The following is a 23,666-nucleotide window of genomic DNA, read 5'->3' as shown; positions in this document are numbered from 1 at the left end:
TTCTATAAAACAGGTTTCAGACAGCCATGGCTACTATGAATAGTAACAGTATTATTAGCTTTTTCTTGTGGGAGATGTGAATTAGCCAGGAATGATGCAATGGACCGTAAAATACACGAAGAGATGGTTCCTGAACCTGAACAGAAAGACATGGTGTCTGGATACTATGAAGAACTGTCATGTATACTGATTAGGTAATAAACAAATACATAAGTATCTCCTTTCCCCATTGTTCTAAATCCTCATCAGTAAATCAATGTATTTCACATGGACCCATCAACATGTTTACACACCAAAGGCATTACAAAAAATATTTAGCCAGGGCTCTGCACACCCTTAGAGAAGCCCTACTTTAAGTATTATTCTCATTTTTGACAAGACAAACTGACTCTAAAATCCATTCTCTGCTCTCACCAAAGCTCTTGCTTTCTTTGGTATAAACTGTAATGGGCATAAAGGTAAAAAGACTTGAATTTAAGTAACCAGCTCTTCACTTACTAGCTGTGTAACCTCAGGTAGGTAATCGGTTTCCTTAACTCTTGTAATAGCTGTAATAATACATATTTTATAGAGTTGATGGAAAGATCAAATGATTTCCTGCAACAACGTATGTCAGAGCATTCTTTGAAAGGTTATACAAATGTGAGTTACTGTTCCTACTGTTGTAATGCTTGATTTCTGTTTTTACTACTTCTAGATCATCTGAATTAGTATCATTTCACTAATCTAATGATGAAAAATTGTTCCTTTTATTTTTCTTACTTGGATTATTTTCTCCAACTTACTTGGCTGTCTCCAAACTTCTGCAAATAGGTAGGGGTGTGCAGGTGTGTGTGTGTGTGTGTGTGTGTGTGTGTGTGTGTGCAGTTAGATTTATGCCTAAGTCTTTCTTTGCATGTGTGCTTGCTAATATAAATGATACTGTGCTTTTAATGCCAAATTCCAATATAGGAAAACAACTGACTTTTGTATATTATTAGCCTCATATCCTATAATCTTGCTATAATTGCTAATTAGCTCCAGGAGTTTTTGGCAAGTCCCTGGGTTTTTCTACATAGACAATCGTGTCATCTGTGAACAAAGACAGTGTTATTTCTTCATTCCCAATCTCTACGCCTTTTAATTCCTTTTCTTTTTTTATTGAATTAGCTGGAGCTTAGAGTATAACACTGGAAAGGAGTGGTGAAGGGGACATTCTTGCCTTTTCCCAATCTTGGGGGAAAGCATTTAGTTTCTCATCATTAAGCATGACGTTGGCTACAGGTTTTTTTATAAGTATTCTTTACCATACTCTATTCCTAGTTTGCTGACAGTTTTTTTTGTAAAATCATGATTGGATGTTGGATTGTTATCAAGTGCTTTTTCTGCATCTTATAGGTATGATCATATGATTTTTCTCCTTCAGCCTGTTCATATGATGGAATACAGTCACTGATTTGCTAATGTTGAAGCAGGCTTGCATACTTGGAATAAATCCTACTTGGTTGGAGTGTTTGATTCTTCTTACATATTATTGGATTCAATATGCTAATATTTTGTTGGGATTTTTATGTTAGCAAAAGATAACAGTCTGTGGTTTTCCTTTCTTATGATGTCTTTTTTCAAAGTAAACTCTACCCCCAACATGGGGCTTGAACTTATGGCCCCAACATCAAGAGTCTCACACTTTCCCAAATGAGCCAGCCAGGCACCACCTTTTGTATAATGTCTTCATCTAGTTTTGGTTTTAGGATAATGCTAGCTTCACAGAACAAGTTAGGAAGTGTTCCCTCTGCTTCTATTTTCTGGAAGAGACTGTAGAGAACTGGTATCATCTTTTCCTGAAATGTTTGATAGAATTCACCAGTGAAACCAACTGAGTGTAGTGTTTTCTGTTTTAGGTTATTAAATTTTGATTCAGTTTCTTTAGTAGATACAGGCTTATTCAGATGATCTATTTCTTCTTGTGTGAGTTTTGATGGTTTGTGTCTTCCAAGGAATTGGTCCATTTCCCCTAAGTTATCAAATATGCCTTTACAGAGTTGTTCACACTATTCTTTTATTATCCTTTTAATATCCATGGGATCAGTACTGATGATCCCCCTTTTATTTCTGATCTTAGTCATTTGTATCTTCTCTCTTTTTTCTTGGTTAGCCTGGCTAGAGGTTTCTCAATTTCATTAATATTTTCAAAGAACCAGTTGTGGGTTTTGCTGATTTTCTCTACTCATTTCTGCTCTCTACTTCTTTGATGGCCTCCTAAGTATTACATCTCTTTACACTTCTGTCCTCTCCAATCAGCAGCCCAAGTCATCTTCCTACGGGTCAAAACTGATGATGTTTTTCACCAGCTTAAAATATTTCAATGGCATCTTCTGACCTCAAGATGAAGCCTAAACTTCTTACTGTTATATCTAAAGCCCTGCATGATTTGGCCGGCCCATTCTTCCAGACTTCTCATGTCTCACCCTCAGATCTCCTGGAGATTTGACAGCCCAGCAAAGATAAATATTGAATATTAAGCCTTTACACAAATATTAATTTCAATTGTAGATAAGGATGAGATACTTAAACAGGCTAATAGGATATACAGAAAACTCTCCAACTGATTCAGAATTTAAAAGACCATAAAGAAAAACCAGATTAGCAAAATCTAATATATGTTAGCAAAAATTAATATATGTTTTTGAAAACAGTGTTTAGAGACCTAGAGATTATGAAAGTTTGAAAAAAATTACAGAAAAGAAGGCACATCCAAATACATCTTTTCATTGTAAATGTACATGAGGAAACACAGAAAATGTAAACTCAAAAGGAAGAAAAGTACCCACAATCCCACTACCCTAATATAACTACTACATTCTGCCATAGCGATTATGATATAGTCAGATCTGATTATAGTGACAGACTTGAAGGCTATACCCCCATGGTTCTCGACCCTGGCATGTTAGAATCACCTGGGAGAACTTTTAAACTTTAAGGCACCTACACCTGATTCTTGATCAACTAAATCAGAATCTCTGGGTGGTGAGGACTTGGGTTGAGAGACACTGTATATGGGCAGACTCCTGTGTGTCAAGCAGGGCTCTCTCCTCAAAGTTGAGTTTACTCTTGGTATCAATCAACTGGGAAAGTGGAGAGTTCCTCAGACAGAAGGCAGCATCTTTTAGAGCAATGATTCTCAACTTGGACCCATATTGGACTCACCCGAAGAGCTTAAAAAAACCCTAATGCCCAAGCTGCACCTCAACCCAATGACATCAGAAGCTATACGGGGCGGAATGCAGGCATCAGCAATTTTTTAAGCTCCCCAGGTGATTCCAATATGTAGTCCAGTTTAAGAGCCACTGTGCTGAGAGCTCCAGGTAAGCTACAAAGTGAGAATGTGGCTCTTTGGGTCTTGATCATATAGGTATCGAGATGTATAGCAGGAAGCCCTGTTGTGAAACAGGGCAGAAGTTGTGAGGCAAAGAGCCCAGTCAAATCCAGCGATGCTGAGCTCTCCTGTTGTGAACTAAGTATGGCCCTGGCTTGAGCTGTCTACAGAAGAGACAGACTACTATTTTGAGTTTCTTATATTTTCAGGGTTTATTTCTCTGTTGTCCTCTTTTAATTCTTAGTGAAATATTTTTAGCTCTGCTTAGAGGAACCAAGATAAAAAGGTTTCTGTTGTTGTTTTCTTTTTGACAGCATTAAAGAAAACCTATGCTCTCTGGAGTCAACGTAATGGTAGTGGCAGTTCCTGAAGTGAGAGACCCTCCAGGAGATGGTGACACTCGGGGTTAAAGGCAGGGGCCACGTGACAGTTCCATTCCCCCCAAATCTTCCAATATGGAGACTTGGGCCTGGGTTTTGTTATTAAAGATGGCACTATTCTGTCTTACATCCTCTTCCTCTGTCCTTAATTAATTTAACATTTATCGAATATTTACTGTGAGCCACAAACACTATACAAGGCACTGGGAATACAACTGTGAGCAAGACATTCATACCTCCTGCCCTTATAATGCTTACTTAAGATCAAATTGACAGAGTGAATTTGGGAAAAAGAGAAAGCACTATGGAATAGTGGGATGGGTAGAAAATTTGGAGCCAGGTGGAGAAGGAGTAGAATGCTAGCTTGATCACATACAGTTCTCTGAACACAGGTAAATTATTTCTATGGTTACTTTCTCATTTGTTAAAATGCATTTAAATACCACCTACTTCGGGGCGCCTGGGTGGCTCAGTTGGTTAAGCGCCCAACTCTTGATTTCGGCTTCGGTCATGATCTCGTGGTTTGTGGCATCAAGTGTCAGGGTCTGCACTGACAGCACAGGGTCTGCTTGGGATTCTCTCTCTCTCCCTCTCTCTCTGCCCCTCCCCCACTCGCATGCATATTCTCTCTCTCTCTCAAAAATAAATTTAAAAAACATTAAAAAACAATAAAATAAGGGGCGCCTGGGTGGCTCAGTCTGACTCTTGGTTTCAGCCCAGGTCATGATCTTGCAATTTGTGGGTTCGAACCCCACATCGGGCTCCATGCTAACCGTGTAGAGCCGGCTTGGGATTTTCTCTCTCTCCCTCTCTTTCTGCCCCTCCCCTGCTCATGCTCTCTAAGTAAATAAATAAACTTTAAAAACTAAAATAAATTAAATGCCACCTATTTCATAGAATTGTCCACCAATTAATCCATCCATCCATCCATCCATCCATCCATCCATCCATCTATCCAACAAATGTTTATTGAGCAATCACTAAGTGCTAGGCCCTGTTTTATGTGCTAAGAAATAGTTGTGAAAAAAAACAGACAAGTACCTTCCACCTGCCCTCCCTCTACTGGAAGGAGACAATCAACAAGTAAGTGAAACATAGATATCCAACAGTAAAAAACACCCTAGAGAAAAATGACACAGTAGAGGGAACAGGGAATGAATGCCAATGGAGGTTGTGGCTACAACTTTAAATGGGACGGACAGGGAAGACTTCACTGAGAAAGGGGATATTTGAGCCAACCTCTGAAAAAGTGGGGCAGATGTCAGGGGAAGAGCACCCCAAACAAAGAAATGAGCGAATGCCAAGAGTCTGAGGCGGGAATGGGCCTGGAGGATTTGAGGCACAGCAAAGGGCCCAGTATAGTATAATAAACAAGGAAAGTCATTAAGAAAACAGGAGTCTAGACCATGTAGGGGCCTTGGTTGAGCATGGTAAAACCAAACTGGCTCTTAGCTAAGAGAAGTCACTGGAGAGTTCTGATCGCAGGAACAATCAGGTCTATCTTACATTGAACAGGATCACTTTGGCTTCAGTGTGGAACTGGACCACCGGGAAGCAAGCATGAAAGCAGCCAGGAGTGAAATAATGGAGGAGACGATGGTTGTCTGGACAGAGGGATGGTGGCAGAGATAGCGAGGAACAGTTGGCTCTGGAGGTATTTAAGGTAAAGCCAATAGGCTCTGCTGATGATTAGTGTCAGAGACATGATGCTAGGTTTTTTTCCTGAGCAACTGGAAGGATGAAGTCACCATTTACCGGGGTCGGGAAGATTCTGGGGGGAGGCAGGGGTTGTGAATCAGGGGTTTGGTTCTGGACACGTTAAGTGTGAGATGCCCACACATCCAAGTAAAGAAGACAACTGGATAAGTGAGTCAGAAGTATGGGGAAAGAGGACTAGGCTTGCACTGTGCATTTGGGAGATACCAGCTTCAGATGATACAGCATCTAAAGTCACGGGACTGGTGAGATCTTCTAAGAAAAGCATGAGGCACATAGTAAGTGTTCAATAAACACTTTCCCCATGCAGCCACAGGGACTTGGCAGGCCATTCTGGAAAGAGTTAACTGGCCTTGGGGTATATTACAGACTGTTCTGGGTTTATAGGCCTTTCACAGTTGGCTTGGTTTTCACAAGCCTTTGGGGGTTAAAAATGGTTGGTTTTGGCTTTCGGATCTTTGTGTCTTCACAGAGAATTCATTATGAAAGTAGACAGAGCGCCAAAGTCCCCATGCTCTTGCCCATATGGTGACGATAAAACACCACATCCTGGCAGTAGACAGGAGCTCTCCCAGAGCACAGAGCACCTACCCACATGCAGCTGATGTGGATGAAGCCTCCCTTTGACTAAACCAGCTCCCTGAAGGCTGACATCAGCTCAGGAAACACACACCTGGACACCACGGTCTGGCTCCGTCAAGGCTCCAGGTGGCTCTTCTCTCCATTCCTGGCTCCTGGTGTCACATTCCTCATAACTGAGATTTCCTTCAGGTTCTGTGCTGAATGTTCCTCCTGCGGATACTGGCAGGCCTAACCCCCTCTCTTCCCCTCATCTGCTCGGATGTCACCTTTCAACGAGGCCTGCCCTGACCACTCCATTTAAACCTGTAATCTCTTCATGAGCATTTCCTTGTCCTGCGCGACTGTCTTCTGTGCCACATACTACCTTCCAAGATATCGAAAACTTTACTTATTTATTACACTTTTTGTTTAATGACCTTTTTAAAAAATATTTTTGAGAAAGAGAGACAGAACGTGATTGGGGGAGGGGCAGAGAGAGGGAGACACAGAATCCGAAGCAGGCTCTAAGCTCTGAGGTGTCAGCACCGGGTCTGACATGGCGCTCGAACTCACGAACTGCGAGATCGTGATCTGAGTCAAAGTCACAGCTTAACTGACTGAGCCACCCAGGTGCTCCTAATGACCATCCTGTTCACTGGGCTATCCTCAGAACAGAGAACGCTGCTTGCCACATCGCACTTGCTGGAGAAGTTTGTTAAATAAATGAGGAGGTGCTTACCTCAATGTTGGGGCAGCAGCCTGTAGCCCTGAGACTTTCCCCAGGACCCTCAACTTTAAACAACAGACTTGCAGAGAACCCAGAGCCTCCCCAGGGACCAGACTGGACACCCCACCCCCACCCCGGAGGTATCATCCAATCAAACTGTAGTTGAATACACTCAACAGCCTGAGTGTCCACCCCCAGGGGAATATGAGATTAGTTCTTGGGCAATCTTGAGGCCAGCAAAACCCAGCTCACCAGCCTCACATCCTGGTTATTCTTGTTCAGTCCCCCAATTATGCCTTCTCAGTTTCCTCATGCTCAAGTCACTGCTCTCTGCTTCTTCGTGGCCCACATCTCCCTCGCTGCCCCATATTCTAACTTTCCACTGTGTTCTCTGAAGCCTTGTTCCTTTATATCCTCAGCTTCTCCAGTGAACGTCCCTTCCATCTGCTGCTTTCACAGAAACCTGGGTCTCCCCTGAAAACGCCATTTCCTCTACAGCCCTGTGTGAGGGAGGCTGCTCTTTCCTGTGTTCTCCACGCACCTGAGGATCCCTTGTCTCCTCTTTGTGCTCCATCTTTCCAGCTACCAGTATGTCATTCTTATTAGATAAAATCAGAAACAAGAACCTGTTCCTTGTTCGTGCTATCCAGAAATACTACCCCTTACCATCCCTCACTGTTCTCATTTACTCCCTTCCCATTCACTAAGTCTTTAGCTCACAGGATAGTCTTTCCCATCAAACTTATAAGGGTGTTCATTTGGCTTAGAATTTTCAGTTTTAGGGTGCCTGGGTGGCTCAGTCATTTGAGCACTGGCTCTTGGTTTCAGCTCAGGTTAGGATCTCAGAGTTTGTGAGTTCAAGCTCCACATGGGGCTCCATGCTGACAGTGCAGAGCCTGATTGGGATTCTCTCCCTCAAAATAAATAAATAAACTTTAAAAAAAAGAATTTTCAGGGGCGCCTAGATGGCTCAGTCAGTTAAGCATCCGACTTTGGCTCAGGTCATGATCTTGCTGGTCATGAAAGTGAGCCCCTCGTCGGTCTCTGTGCTGACAGCTCAGAGCCTGAAGCCTGCTTCGAATTCTGTGTCTCCCTCTCCCTCTGCACCCCCTTCAAAAACGAATAAACATTAAAAAAATTTTTTTTAATAAATAAAAGTATTTTCAATTTTATCCCAATTACAAAGCACAGAGTTGGTACTTAAGAAATAGTTGCTAAATGAATGAGTGAAAAAATGAAATCTGGGGCATGGAGCAGGAGGCAAGCTGAAGTTCAAGTCTCATTTTGGGGCTAGATTTTTCCTAGTTTAGCAGACACAGATAAGGGTACAGGATAGGCTGAATCTCATCCTTGGGTGATTATTATTATCCCCATTTTATAACTCTCTCAAGATTATATCAAGTGAGACGTGGAACTGGGCTTTAAAAATCCATGTCTGACACCATAGCCTATGTTTCTAACTGCCAATAAACACTGCCCTCCTCAACAACATAGCTTGCAGTTAAAAGACAAAGTTTCAGACAGATCACTGCATTGAAGTATTTTGAGTAATTTTCATAGTGCTGACACATGATCTTGTCATATACATACGAGCAGTAGGGAATTCTCAAAGGAAATGGAAAACTATTTTTTCCACAAAGGTATCAAGAAATATAGTGAAGACAAACAAAAATCCAAAGCATCTATTTTCAGATTTGTAGAGAATCACTGGATATAGAGACATTTAAAGAATATTTCTCTATATTAGGAATTTAAGAATGGAAAAACACCTGAGGTGGGGACACAATTTTTATGCAGCTATATCTGTGCAGAACTCTCAATTCAAGCAACTATGATTCATGGGCCAAATCTGACCCACTATCTTGTTTTTCATATGGCCTGTGAGTTAAGAGTTATTTTTAATGGTTGAGAATAAAAATCAGAAGAGTATTTCATGACACATAAAAATTATAATAAAATTTCAGTATCCATAAATAAAATTTCATTGGAATACAGACCTATTCATTTGTCTACGTGACGTCCATGGCTGTTTTCATGTTACAGTGGCAGAGTTGAGTAGTTGCAACAGAAACAATAAAGCCAAAAAACCTAACATATCGATCATCTGGCCCTTACAGAAAACGTTGCCCAACCCATAATAGTTCATTTCTTCTGACTTATCTTCCAGTTTGCTAATGCTGTCTTCAGTTGTCTCTAATCTGCTGCTAAATCCTATTGAGTTTTTAATTTTAGTAAATGTGTTTAATTCTAGAAGCTTTGTTTTTCCAACCTAATATTTTGCTTTTTCTAATCCCCTAGTCCATGTATACAGCTCAATCTTGTCTTTATTTCCTTAAATATAGTATATCTAATTGCCTTATCAACTGTGTCTGGTAAGCCCAATTTCACAAGTCTTTGTGGGCCCCCCTCTGTTGTCTGTTGTTTTTCACAGTTCTCACTAATGGAGACTTGTTCCCTTGCGCACTTCAGTTATTTTTACTCTGAGCTGTTTGTTTCTTTTAAAGGTTATTTGCAGGGATTTCACGTCTTCCTCCAGAGCAGGTTTGCGTTTGCCTCTGCCAGGACTTTGGCGGCACTGCCAGTCTGGGATACATTAAACTCTCATATAATTAAAGTTCACAGCTTGAGGTTCCACAGATCACCTGAGCGACGAGAACCCTGGCTGCAAATAGCAAGTGTGGCTTTTTTTAAATGAATTTATTGCTCTGATCCACTAAGAGTTCTGGAAACCTGAGTTGAACTTCTAGCTCCACCTATGCTAAGTCCTTTGGGGTTCCAGTTTGATGTGGAAAGGGTCAAAAGATGGAAAATATGGAAGAGATGTCAGTAGATGTGGAGGCTAGAATGAAAAGGTCTAACAATTTAATCAGAGTTTCAGAAGAGGAGTGGAGAGAGGGTGGGCAGAGGCAATATTTAAAGAGATGATGGCTGAAAATTTTCCAAAACATATGAGTTCTTATACTACAGAAGTATAGTGACAGACAGTAGCTACACTTGTGGTTAGCAAGGTGTAACATATGGACTCTTCAAATCCCTATGTTGTACACCTGAAACTAATATAACACTGTATGTCAACTATACTTCAATTTAAAAAACCAATTCTGTAAACACACACACACACACACACACACACACACACAATCTGTTTGATTTAAAAATTAAATAATTTTTGGGGTGCCTGAGTGGCTCAGTCGGTTAAGCATCCAACTCTTGGTTTTGGCTCAGGTCATGATTTCACGGTTCGTGAGCTCGAGCCCCACATCAGGCTCTGCACAGACAGTGCGGAGCCTACTTGGGATTTTCTCTCTCCCTCTCTCTCTGTTCCTCTTTCCCTCTCAAAATAAATAAACATTTTTAAAATTAATTAAATTTTAAAAATCTAAATGAATCTAATCACGATAAATAAAAAGAAATGTTCACATTTATAAATCTATTTATACTTTGTAGAACCCTTTCTTCTAGTCTTCCTTAAAAACCTTGGGAAGTGGATCTTATTATCTACATTTTTGATAAGAAAAAACTGGTATTCAGAGAGCTAAAACAAATTATCTAAGGTCGCATAATTCTTTTCTTTTAATTATTGTTTATTTATTTTTGAGAGAGAGATCACGAGCAGGGGAGGGGCAGAGAGAGAGGGAGACACAGAATGTGAAGCAGGCTCCAGGCTCTGAGCTGTCAGCACAGAGCCTGACGCAGGGCTTGAACCCATGAACTATGAGATCATGACCTGAGCCAAAGTCAGACGCCCAACTGACCAAGCCACCCAGGCGCCCCTAAGGTCACATAATTCTAAGCAGCAGGGGCAGAATTCAAATCTAGTTCTTCTGATTCAAGTTCAGGTCCTTTCCTGTGCATTAGAATTAGAACACAACACAGCAGGGGCACCTGGGTGGCTCAGTCGGTTGGGTGTCTGACTTCAGCTCAGGTCATGATCTCCTGGTCGGTGAGTTCTCATGCTGTCAGCTTGTCAGTGCAGAGCCTGCTTCGGAAGCTCTGTCCCTGTCTCTCTCTCTGCCCCTCCCCTGCTTACACTCACTCTCTCAAAAATTAAAAAAAAAAAAAAAAGAACACAACACAGAAGGTGACTTCATAAGAGGAGATCTGGATACTGCCGAGGGATCAACTCCAAAACCCAGAATCGTTCACTTGGAAACTTCTCCTTGGAAGCAGGTAAAGACCGTTTCCACACATCTGTGCTTTCTTCTAAAGATAGCACTGGATTGGAAAAGTCTTTGCAATCAGAGGCAGGAAAGTTCTAGCTTATACCTTAACTTGTGAGTTATTCCCCAGGCTAAAGACCAAGTTGACTCAAATGGCTCATGGATCTGGCCTGGTACACACCAGAAAGCTGCACACCAGCCTGCTGTGTACCACCCAACTGTTGAGACAACAGGGCAGGAGTGTCCTCCTAATTCCCCTTCTTACGCTGCTGGAGACAGTTTAAATACCATAGTTAACATGTCCTAAATAACATGCCTTTTGTTCATCGATGTGATTTGACTTGGTAAATTACTACATCTCTTCCATTCTGGTGGCATTTCACTTGCTTAGCTGATACTTGATTTTTTTTTTTTTTTTTTTTTTTTTTTTGCCCAGAGTACTAAATTAAGAATTTTCGAAGAGTGAAGGCTGTGGCTTTCTAGCATAATTGAGCCCCATTCCCCAGATGTTAACATATAGCTGACATCTCTTTACTAGCCTGGTATAAAGGGCAGACCATCCTTCCCTCGTGGCTGCCTCCGTGATGTATAAAAGCTGGAAGAATTACAATGCCTGAATTCACAGTATGAGGCATGAAAGCCAAAATGCCAGAAGCCAGGGAAAGGGTTTAGATGCTAGATAATTCAGTGGGAAAGCCAAATAGCCCCAGATTCAATGTCTTGTATGTAGGCACAGCCATCACCATCACAAGCGGCTGTGGGCAAGGCTTCATGCAAGAGAGGAAAGGAGACACAATGCCCATCTTTCATGTCAGTCTGGTGCTGGCAGGGGACACAGGACTACAAAAGTGACTGACAACAGAAGGGAGCCACAGGCAGTTTTTCAACCATTTACTGCATATCAACCATGTGAGAGGTGCCATGCAGGGTATGAACACACAGAATGGATACAGTCCAATCTCAAGGCATCCCAGTCTAACTGGAGAAGTGCACGGTCATCCACCTATCATCCATGCATCCATCCATGCAGCCATGGTTACTGAGCACCTCACAAACATAAACCAGCGCTGGCTGGGTGCTAGAAAGGACAAGAAGGCCAGAACAGAGCAGGATTCTGAAAGGATTAGACTCTCTGTAGTTGAAAGCCCTTATGAAGTAATCACTTCAGTTAAGTCCTCACAATAACCCTAAGAGGTAGGTATATTGTCCTCCTCTTACAGATGGACTGAGGCTCACAGTGGCTAAGTAGCTTGCCCCAAATCAGAAAGAGAATAAATGGCAATCTGGGATTTGAACCAAGGCAGGCCTGGCTCTAAGCCTGTGCTCTTAATAAATTGATAATTATGACATAGTTCATTATACTACAATGAGATAATCGGTGGCAGAAGGAGAAAATTCACAGGAAGCAGAGGGGGAGAGATCGTTAATTTTGTGCAGGGAAGAGGTAGTCTTTGAGTTTTCCCAGGAGACCAGCAAGGAAAGGGAATTGCAGGCACAGAGAAGAAGCACACGCAAAGGCAGACGGGAACGGGGGGTTTGCCAGTGGCAGAGACAGGAGCTAACGCAGCAGAGGAAGCCTGATCACAGCAGTCTTTTGCACATCAGGCCACAGAGCATCTCTGACAGGCCACTGCCTCCTGCTACAATTCAACCATCCTCCGCTCTGTAGCAGAAGCCTTCCCAGGGCCTCCTTGTCCCTCAAACCTGGCAGTGGCTCCTTCTGTAAGGAGCTCCCTGTGCCAGCCAAATCTAAGGCTTCATGTTTGCACTCACGATCCCATCCCCTCTGGGCCCCTGCAGACTATAACATGCTCCAAGATTCTGCTGATGGTGGGGGCGGGGAGCAGAGGTCCCAGGGAGTCCCCCAACAAAAGCAGGGCTGAGGAGGTGACCCTTTGAAGATGGACCCCAGTTCTCACAGACGTCTCTACCACAGAGTCAAGGTGCTTTCTTGTTCTACTCACAGTTTAGAGTCCAGCTTCAGGAGGAAACCCAACCGATCATACTCTGAAAAAGAACAGAAAAGCAGAAAATGTCACTAAAGTCAAGCCACTGTTGACACTAGCAGGTTACATTCCCCAGACACAGATCATGGGGACAGACAACTGCTCAAGGAACAGACCCAAATACATAAGCCGTAACTAAATTCAAGTCTCAGAACTCTTGCTGAACACCTGTTTTATGAAGGACGAGGTTCAATGCCAGGTGTTTCCCAGACCCTCTAGGCCAACCAGTTCCTATGCTGGTATATAACTGCCTTCCTGTTTAAACGTGGTGCTTGACTGAAACTTAGTTAAACCGCAAAACTGGACCCCCAAAGAAGTAACAGGGTTAGAAGCAATTTCTGATTCCTCTAAGCTCTAGTCATAATTTTTGCTGGAGCAGCCGTGTTAACTATGGAGTGAAGATGTGGCAGCCAAGGGGTCCTCAAATCCAGGGCAATGACCCCATCGTCTTCATGACAGGCACAAGGAACTGACAGGTCTGATTACATAAAGGGTAGGAAATTTAGAGTGAAATCTAAAAATAAGTTGTAAGGTGTTTACAACAAACGATAAATCATGAATATTTTAGGTTCTTTATATCTTGTCTCATCCTAAAACGAGGTTGAAGCAGTTTTACAAAATTGTAATGAAGTACAAGATCTTTTAAAAAGAAGGTATCTGGGGGGAGGCACCTCGGTGGCTCAGTCAGTTAAGTGTCTGCCTCTTGATTTCAGCTCAGGTCATGATCTTAGGGCTGTGAGACAGAGCCCCACATCAGACTCCATGCTGAGCATGGAGCCTGCTTAAGATTCCCTCCCCTGCTCTCTCTCTTTCTCTCTCTAAATAAAAAAAGAATAAAACAAGGAAGATATCTGGTATCTGGGACCACAGGGGAAATAAGCATAAGAAAAATAGTACAGCCAGGATAAGAATACCAAAACTGGATGATCTAAGGTCCTATGTGCTGGCTGGAGCAAGATTATAGATTTACCCCCAAGATTTCTCACAGCTAAAGCTAAATGCGAAGCACTGATGAAATGATTTATAGTGTTCATCAAATAAACCAGGAGAAACACAGCTATCCCTGCTACTAAGACTTGAGGGAAGTATCATGAGGTTATTTCTTATAGCTTTGGTCAATGTTTGCAAAGCGTGTGTGTGTGTGTTTGTGTGTGCGTGGTGTTGACTATGTCAAAATAAAGCAGTCTATGAATTCAGTTCTCACTTGGCCTGGCTTAACCTGAGGATAAAACAGAATACCAAGGCCAAACACCTAAATGGCAAAGGCCATGCAGCAAGGTTTTCGAGGAACTCAGTCTTCAATAAGAATGATGGCCAAGAGAAAGAAGGTACCCATATTGACAAGTACCTCACAGGAGCCATTCAGCAAGGCCAACTAAGGCCCAAATCTGTACTCTTTCTTAAACAGCAGAACTGCAGTGAGAGAATAATTCTTCTTAAAATTGAAGATACCGAATAGAACATACAGCTCAACAGAAGGCTTGCCTCCCAGGAGGAAAGTCAAAGCCTTTCCTCAAAATAATTCTGCTTTTGCTCGAACTGAGATAAATGGATGGGAGACTTTGCTTAATATATCAGGAACTCATAAAAGTAAAAAAAAAAAAAAGTGTCAATTTTTAAAATAAAGTGAAAACAAAATTTGCAAAAAGAGTTAGTTTCAAAGGTTAATACTCTTTCAACAATCCTAGTTATCATTCCATAAAAAAGAAAATCTCATTAACTTGCCAACACCTGTTGCTTTCCCCCCATGTGGTCATAACCTTGGGGCAAGTATTCTGCTACTGCTCCTCAGACCCAAGCTAAGACTTCACTGGATATACAATGAATCCACATTTTGGCTGTTTCCTTCCAGAGACTCCAGAGAATGCCCTCCCCTTGTTGCAAACTCAGATGTTGGGGGCCAGGCAAGAACCTAACACAAATGAAGAAAGGAGGGAATGTGATACCTTTCCAGAGTAACTCATACTACTGATTTCAGCTGCATTAAAAACAAATCCCGTTGAAATGTATTTTTTCACCATGTATTTTTGTACAGTAGCCATGATTATCTCTGCGGGTTATTTTCCAATGGCATCTTAAGTTTTGTTTTACGGACACATACACTAATTGCATATTAAACATATGAGAACACTGCATATCTAAAGAAATCCCCTTCATAGCTCTCTGGGACTGTTGTTTTCTCTCTTTTGCTAAGAGACAGGAGTGCCAGAAATATTTCTCTTCATTCTGTTAATTTGAGGAAAGGTAACTGCGTGAGCCCAATAATGATAAATGGCAACTGGCATTGCCTTTGGGTCACAGAGCCACGAGGGAATGGAGCCCATCTGGAGACTCCATGCCCTGTCCAACGGGGAGTTTCCACCAGCGCTAGCGGACAATGTCAGGCAGTAATGCAGGCCCAGCACTGCCACATCTTCTGATTTTTTTTTTTTAAGCCAAGGATCTGGGGCACTTGGGTGGCTCAGTCAGTTAAGCGTGCAACTCTTGGTTTCGGCTCAGGTCACGATCTCAGTTGTGTGGGTTCAAGCCCCATATCAGGCTCTGCACTCTCAGTGCTTGAGATTCTCTGTCTCACTCTCTCTCTGCCCCTTCCCAACTCATGCTGTCTCTATGTCTCTCAAAATAAATAAACTTTATAAAGCCAAGAATCTGGATCTTTTCTTTCTTTTTTTTTTAAGTAGGTTCCATGCCCAGTGTGGAGCCCAATGTGGAGCTTGAACTCTCAAGACCCTGAGATCAAGACCTGAGCTGAGCTCAAGAGTCAGATGCTTAACCAACTGAGCCACCCAGGCACCCCAGAATCTGGATCTTTTAAGGTAAAAATTTTCAATGTGTAACTATTGGCAGTAGATTCCACAAAACTTTGGGGAGCACCTGGTCGGCTGTTGGTTAAGCGTCAGACTCTTGATTTTGCCTCAGGTCATGATCTCACGGTCATGAGATCGAGCCCTGCATCGGGCTCTGCACTAGGCATGAAGCCTGCTTGAGATTCTCTCTCCCTCCCCCTCTACCCCTCCCCATCTTGTGTTCTTTCTCTCTGTAAAAATAAAAAAAAATAACTTAAAAAAAAGAAAAATTTAAAGATTATGATGATTAACCAAAATACGTCCACGGGCAGGATTCAGCCAGTGGGCTAACAATCTGTAAACTCTGTCCTAGACTGGCAGCCTGTGAGGACTGGAAGCATTTCTCTTTTGTGGCTGCACACAGTAGATGCTCAATAAATATTTGTCGACTGTTACTACCAGGATTATTTGGTCACAATGGTCATAAATCCAAATCAAATTAGTCTAACAGGATGCTAAAAAGAATATTTCAGTCAAGCCTCTGGGATGATAAATTTCAGACACTAACGTGAGGTTCTAGACTGAGATGTAAATTTTCAAAGGAAATATCTGAAAACTGAAAAATTTCAAAGGAAATATCAAATCAAAATGATCTGAAAGGCCCTCCCTACATCAAATATAAAAGTAACCGGCAATGAGAAGTTAAGGAAAGAGAATTTGAACAACTTGCCTGGACTGAGCAGTGCTATGGACTCCTCACTTAAGGGGCAGAATGAGTACTTGTCGCTCCCTCATGCCTGGTGAGGGAAGCTTAACTTTGACCCTTAAAAAATGGGGAACACAGTGGACTTCTAGGTGCTTGACTTCTACCTGACAAGTGTAAAGGCCACAAGATAGGCTGGATGCAGGAACTGGTCTGCACTCCTGGAATTTGTTGTAAAAAAGGGTGCATAAATGAGCGAGAGTGGGTTTGTTTTAGGTCCTTTCCAAAACATGGGTCCAGAGGGTTGCCAGGGGCCTCAGCAGACAGCAGTGGGGACAGACACTGGGAGTCCTAGGGGCCACAGGAGTGAGTGACAAGGTTTGGGCAAGTACATGACCTCCATCAGGGGAGCTGTACAGCAGAGGTCCCTAGTTGCAGGGGTCTCCAAAATGCCTCCCAGAGCACCCACAGGCGTTAGTTTTAAACACTCAACAGCTCAGACAGCGCTGACACTATCTTATGTCTTTTCTATTCACATTGTCTCTTTCCCTTCCCCACCGATTCCAGAGAGGTCAGAAACCACAACCAGCATCCGAGGAGGAGTGGGAAAATGACAGGCAGGGCACATCCCCTTCCCAGGGTCAGGCACCTGCTGGTACTAAGCCCTAAATGCAGGGAGGGGAAGTCACTGTAGCTTTGAATGAATTGAAAGCTATGGCTCTTACATAAGGCCAGATACTCTAATTTTGGAATTGGTGACTCAATGTGACCATGGGATTTTTAGTACCTCCTCGATATCAAAAAATTCTCTGGACTTCCCACACTGAAAACATTTTAAGAGGGCACAGGGAGACAAAATAAAACCGGCTTTGATTATCTCCTGATGTGTCTTGGACGTTCAATACACTGGTTGTACTAATCTAGGCAAAAAGGGCAATGTAATGGTTCACGCAACCAGTGTGGAAAGGGTCAAGGTACAGAAGGTTTCAGGGACCACAGAAAGTGACTGGACCACCACTGAGCCTCCCTGAGTCATTGCTCTCCCCTGACCAGCTTCCTTCCTCAGTTAGAAAACATGCTGCTGGCAACCTTCAGATACACACCTTCAGCTTTGCCTCTGAAAGGGACTGAGACTCGGTCTCTCTGCACAAAATGGCAAAACTCCCAGGGAAGGGCCAGGAGTGGCCTTGTGTACATCTGTTCCTCACACCCGCTCTAATCACAGTGACAGGAAGCAAGGATTGTAAAAAAATTACTACTCCCACATTACACATGTGGTTAGGAGAATTTACCAGAAGAACGGACATGCCGTCCTGAACAAATGCAGGCTCTCGAGAACAGTAGGAAGTCTTTGGAAAACATACAGCTAGCTCAGTCTCCGCGGAAAATAGGTATAGCCATGGACGATATTAAATGGACCACTGTTAAAATGGGTTTCGGACTTTTTCCTTCCCATCCTCATTCTGCCGTGGGTTTTTTCTTCCCTGACCAATCTCCTTTTATTTTTTTTTTATTTTTTTTTAACGTTTATTTATTTTTGAGACAGAGAGAGACAGAGCATGAACGGGGGAGGGTCAGAGAGAGGGAGACACAGAATCTAAAACAGGTTCCAGGCTCTGAGCTGTCAGCACAAAGCCTGACGCAGGGCTCGAACTCACGGACCGCGAGATCGTGATCTGGGCCGAAGTCGGCTGCTCAACCGACTGAGCCACCCAGGCGCCCCACCAATCTCCTTTTAAAATCTTTCTCATAATGCGCTCTGGCTTACCTCCCTCGACCTCCTCGCAGACTTGAAGCCCTGCTCTGCCATATGAGACCTCACTTTTCCTGTGGCTTTCAAGGGGAAGCTGCTTTTTCTGTCAGATGCCAAGTCCCTGTGGCCATGAGGGGGAAGTTCTTCTGATGTGCTGTGGTGGTTTTTTTTCATCACTTTTCTTGGGTTTGGGGTTCCTTGAGCTTCTTAGATCTATTATGGGTCTATGGTTTTCATCAAATTTGAAAAATTTCTGGCCATTATTTCTTCAAAAAATTTTCTGCCCTCCCCTCTCTGGGGGAGTTCCAGTGACACAAGTATTAGGCTGCTTGATGCCCCACCACTCACTGATGTTCTGTTACTTTTTTTTCCCAGTAATTTTGCTCTCTTATTATTTTAGATACTTCCTATTGCAATATCTTCCAGTTGACTACTCTTCTCTTCTGCAGTGTCGAATTGCCTGTTTACCCATCTCGTCTGCAGTGTCGAATTGCCTGTTTACCCATTCAGTATAGTTTTCATCTCAAACACTATTTTTTCACCTCTAAATTTCTTTTTCATATCTTATATGTCTTTCCTTAATATTCTCATGCTTTCTTCTACCTTCTTGAAGATATGGACTATGTTTTAATGTCTTTGCCTACTAATTCTATCTTTTGTGTTATCACTAGGCTTATTTCTATTGTTTTTTTCTCATTATGGGTTGTATTTTCATGCTTTTCTGAATTAGTTAGTCATTCTTTATACACACACACACACACACACACACACACACACACACACACACACTTTTTAATTTTAATTCCGGAATAGTTAACATACAGTATTATAGTAGCTTCAGGTGAGCCTGGTCACTCTTGACCAGATGCCAGCCATGTGAATTTTACTTTGCTGAGCACAGAATATTTGTGCATTCTTTATTTATTTTTGAGGTGCAGTTAAATTACTTGGAAACAGTTGGATCCTTTCAAGGCTTGCTTTCAAGCTTTGTAGGATTAAGATGAGAGGCAAAGTGGACTTTCATCTAGGGCTAATTTTGCACCACTGCTAACACTGCCCCACGACTAAGGCAATGCCCTTCTGAATGTGCCATGGATGCCCATGTATTATGATGCTTCACCACTATTCCCAGCCCTGTGTGAACTGTAGTGAGTCTAAGGGGACCCTCTACAGATCTCTAGAGCTGTCTCTGTGTGCAGCTCTTCCCTCTTTGGTACTTATGAATTCTGGCAGCCCTTCTCTCAAATTCTCAAATCTGTTTCCTCTTAGGAAGACTCTAGGATCCTGTATGGGTTCTTCTTCCCTGTGCAGGGGTCTGGAAACTCCATCCAGGCTGTTAGCTTGGACAATTATAGGGCTAACCTCATTTGTTCCTCTTCTTTCAGAGACCAGTGCCGTGTGCTACCTATTGTTCAATGTCAGAAAAAATTTTTTCATATATTGTGTCTGTTTTGTTGTTGTTGTTGTTGTTGTTGTTGTTGTTTTCCCTCTTTCTTTGCTTTTTCCTTATCCAGGGTAGACTTCACCCCACTCAACTATTCAGGTTAGCCTGCCCAACGATCCTTCCATTGCACCCAAACCCAACCTCTCATTCCTGCCCAACCCCTCTCCTGAGTCCCAGACTTATATATTCAGCTGTCTGCTGCACATTTCCACCTCCTACAGACACCTGAAACTCAGGCTGCCCCACACAGAGTTCACATTCACAGAACTCACATACCTGTAGAGCCTGGTTCTCCTCCTGTATTCCCTACCTTAATGAATTGTACCACTATTCACCCAGCTGCCCAAGCTTGAAACCTGAGAGAATTACTTGATTTCTGTTTCCTTCTTATTTAATTACCATGTCCGTTTTTTAAGTTTCTATTTAAATTTCAGTTAGTTAACATACAGTGTAATATTAGCTTCATGTGTACAACATAGTGATTTAATACGCCCATACACCACCCAGTGCTCAGTACAACAAGTGCCCTCCTTAATCCCTAACACCTATTTAATCCATCCTCCCACTCACATCTTCTCTGGTAACCATCAGTTTGTTCTGTATAGTTAAGAGTCTGTTTTTTGGTTTGCCTCTCTCTCTTTTTTTTCCCCTCTGCTCATTTGTTTTGTTTCTTAAATTCCACATGTAAGCGAAATCATATGGTATTTGTCTATCTCTTATTTCGCTTGCCGTAACACTCTCTGGCTCCATCCATGTCCTTGCAAATGGCAAGATTCCATTCTTTTTTAAGGTTAACATTCCATTGTATATATATACACCATATCTTCATTTTCCATCCATCAATTGATAGACACTTGGGCTATTTCCATAATTTGGCGATGGTAGATAACACTGCTATAAACATCGGAGTGCTTGAATTACCATGTCCTTTTAATTTCATCTTCTAAATGGATCTCCAACCCACTTACTTTTGTTCATTTTTGTTCTCTAAGAAGCCAGCTTTACCTCTCATCTGGATTACTGCTAGGCTTCCTGCCTCCTGTCTTGTCCCCCTCTAATAGATTTTTCCTGATGTGATCAGAGCTATCTTTCTATAGGACAAACATGGTTATGTCATAACCCTGCTTAAAACCTTTGAACAGCCTCTACTGTTCTAAGAACGAATCCCAGTCTCTTGATTCATAAGGTCCTTCAGGATCTGACCTACAGTGACCATTCCAACTTTACTTTTGGAGTCCCTATATTACCGCCACCCTGCCCCTGCCAAAGTCTATGCTCTGACCAAACTGAACTATTTTATTTGCCTCCTAAGTATCTTTACGATCTCCAGCCCTTTGTACCCGCTTTTCCTTTCACTTAAAACATTATTCCTGGGGTGCCTGGGTGGCTCAGCTGGTTAAGTGTCCGACTTCAGCTCAGGTCATGATCTCTCGGCCCGTGGTGAAGTTCAAGCCCTGTGTCAGGCTCTGTGCCAACAGCTCAGAGCCTGGAACCTGCTTTGGATTCTGCGTCTCCCTCTCTCTCTCTGACCTTCCCCTGCTCATGCTCTGTCTCTCTCTCTCAAAAATAAATAAACATTAAAAAAATTTTTAACATTATTCCCAACCCCTTTCCACATTGGTTCTTTCCTACGCATTGCTCCTAAATGATCCAGTCACCGCAAACTCAGAATGCCGCAAATCAGATTTATGTGCACCCTGTTCCCCAGCCACGTTTTTTGTTTTGTTTTGTTTGTTTGCTAGTGCCATTGCCATTCAGTACTTCAAGACAGACATGTTTGATATACTCTTTCTCATTTCTAAATACAGATCCTGTTCCCTAAACCACGGCCACTGCTTTTGCCGCATATGCACTGTTGCTTAGACCACACAGCCACCTCTCACTCTGTACCTGTCTCCCTAGCCTCACCTTCCATCACTCCTCTGTGTGCAGCCTCTATGCCTGAGAGCTACTCGGACCACGTTACCTCTCTTTGTAATGCCCTCCCTCAGCCTGCTGACTTGGCAAACACCCACTCATCCTTCACGATTTTGGTTGTCACCGAAGCAAAATCTAACAAGTATTTTTGTAGAGTCACAAGACCTTTCATGGCCTGGCTTTTAGCTACCTTTCCATCTCCATCTTCCGCGATCTTGCCCCCTGTGCCTGCTGCTCAGGCCATCCCAGCCTTCTTCAGTTCCCTGCATAAGCCGTGAGCTCCCTCGGCATAGGACTCTTTTGTAGAAGCAGCTTTTTTCTGCCTGAAATGTGCTCTCATCTCTTTACTCGTGTTAATTCCTGCTTATCCTTTAGACTGTAGTTCAAACGTACTCTCTTTCAGAAGAGCATTTGTTGACCCTCCTGCCTCGGATGTGCCCACTCTTACATGCTCCTCGAACGCAGCATTAGAGCATCAACGATTACTTGCCCTCACGGCACTTCTGCCTCCCTTTGGAAACAAGTCGCTTGAATTTCTTTTAAGGAACTGCCTTTCTTCTACAGCAGGCAAGTGGTGAGACTGTCAGTGGGATTTGCCTGTCCAGAGTGGGGGCACTCGACAACAGCTAGGTTAGCCGGACCCTTCTCTCTTAAGCGGCGTGGCACTGGGGAGAGCAACAGGATGCTGAAAAAATGGACCACTGGTTGCAATCTAGATTCCTGGCACTGCCTTTGTGTCCTGAGGGCCGGCTGTTTGACGCTTAATTTTATTCTATGGGTACCCGTGTCCTTCCAGTAAATTCCTTTTTCTTTTAAACTAGCCGGGTTCCGTTTCTGTTGCTTGCAATTAAACAATCCTAGCTATATGTATCTGTATCTCTAGCCCCTCGTATGGGGTGTGGCAGAGAGGCGGTATTCCGTAAATGTGCTAAGCAAATGGAAGAATGAAGGGAGTGACCTAATGACCAAGAGAGTCTAATAGTAACCTCAAGACCTGGATTCTTTGTCTTCCTCCACCCTTGCAAGGGGGCAACATTAAGAGCATAACAATGGTGGCATCAGTGGCTTCATCTGTCACTAGCCCCACCACCTTTTGCAGTGCTCTGGCCACTTCTGCTCCCAGCCCTACAGATAACTGCATCACAGTCACCTCTGCTTATGCAGAGGCTGCCCTGCTCTTCTGGGGAAACTCCTCCCCTGTATCGGTTTCTGGCTTTTACTTTGGGGTTCCCTTTTGAGGACTCCACACTTGCCAAGGTTAATTCCCTCCCGGCATTTATAATAGCCTAAAACTTAACTTCCTCCACAAAGACTTTCTGAGGCTTCTGACTGCCCGTTTCCAGCACATCCGGGGATCTTACCAACAAGCACCCCACTCTCATATTCGTAAGCTGGTACTGGTGGTTGGATCTGTGCCCAGCTCCTCATAGAGTTCCGGGACTAGCAGGGAAGCTTAAGTCTAGTGTTCAGGAAATATAAACCAGAGAAAGCAATCAGGAAGGCCGAGGCATAATGCTCTGGGACACAGGAGCAGAGCTTCCTACCGTCGGGTTTGCGCAAGGCAAATCTGCAGATCGCAGAGCATCTCACTGTTTATGAATGTGTTTTCGAAGTTGCATGTGAATTCGGTTTTACAATACGGAAATGCTAGTCTGAGCATTTCTTCAGCATCAACTCACATCTGGGGAAGTTGGCAGTAAAGCCTGGGCCTCACTGACAGTCCACTGATCCCAAATCTGTAGTAAGTACAGAAGACTCTGGGACTCACCAGTCAGCCAGGCATAATGTAGGTTGATGTGCATATACAGCACCCCCAGCACCTGAAGGTATTCTCTCCTCAGGTGTCAAAGCAGCAAGCCCACAGCTATGCAGTGAAGGAGAGATGTTTAGTCTGGTGGTTTGGGCTTCCTGCCTTAGCCAGGCTGCAAAGCTCAGCAGTACAAAACCCCCTGGCCGAGGAGCACATGTGTGTCCTTTGCCTGGCTCCAGGTGGGAAGTGGCATGGATAATGCAAATATCTGCTCTTCTCCTCCTGCACCTGTACCAAGTCAGACCTGTGAATGCACACGGTGCTTTTTCAAATGACTCAGGTCTCCGAAATTAACCATTAACTCTTCCGTTTCCATTCCAAAGGACTAGGTCAGTGTTCTGAGCTCAC

At 43.1% G+C, this 23,666-nt stretch overlaps 1 protein-coding gene across 2 annotated transcripts in view; it reads right to left on the bottom strand.

Moving 5' to 3' along the window:
* The window catches only part of ST3GAL3 (ST3 beta-galactoside alpha-2,3-sialyltransferase 3), a 199,710-nt gene that overhangs the window by 85,405 nt on the left and 90,639 nt on the right, over positions 1–23,666 (bottom strand). For both annotated transcript variants that reach the window (XM_042996880.1, XM_042996879.1), the window contains exon 4: positions 12,864–12,906. In XM_042996880.1, the coding sequence (XP_042852814.1) occupies positions 12,864–12,906 (43 nt within the window). The remainder of the gene's footprint in view (positions 1–12,863; positions 12,907–23,666) is intronic.

This window comes from Panthera tigris, chromosome C1 (genome assembly GCF_018350195.1).
Source record: "Panthera tigris isolate Pti1 chromosome C1, P.tigris_Pti1_mat1.1, whole genome shotgun sequence".
Taxonomy (NCBI): Eukaryota; Metazoa; Chordata; class Mammalia; order Carnivora; family Felidae; genus Panthera; species Panthera tigris.
This window is presented reverse-complemented; position numbering and strand designations above follow the sequence as displayed.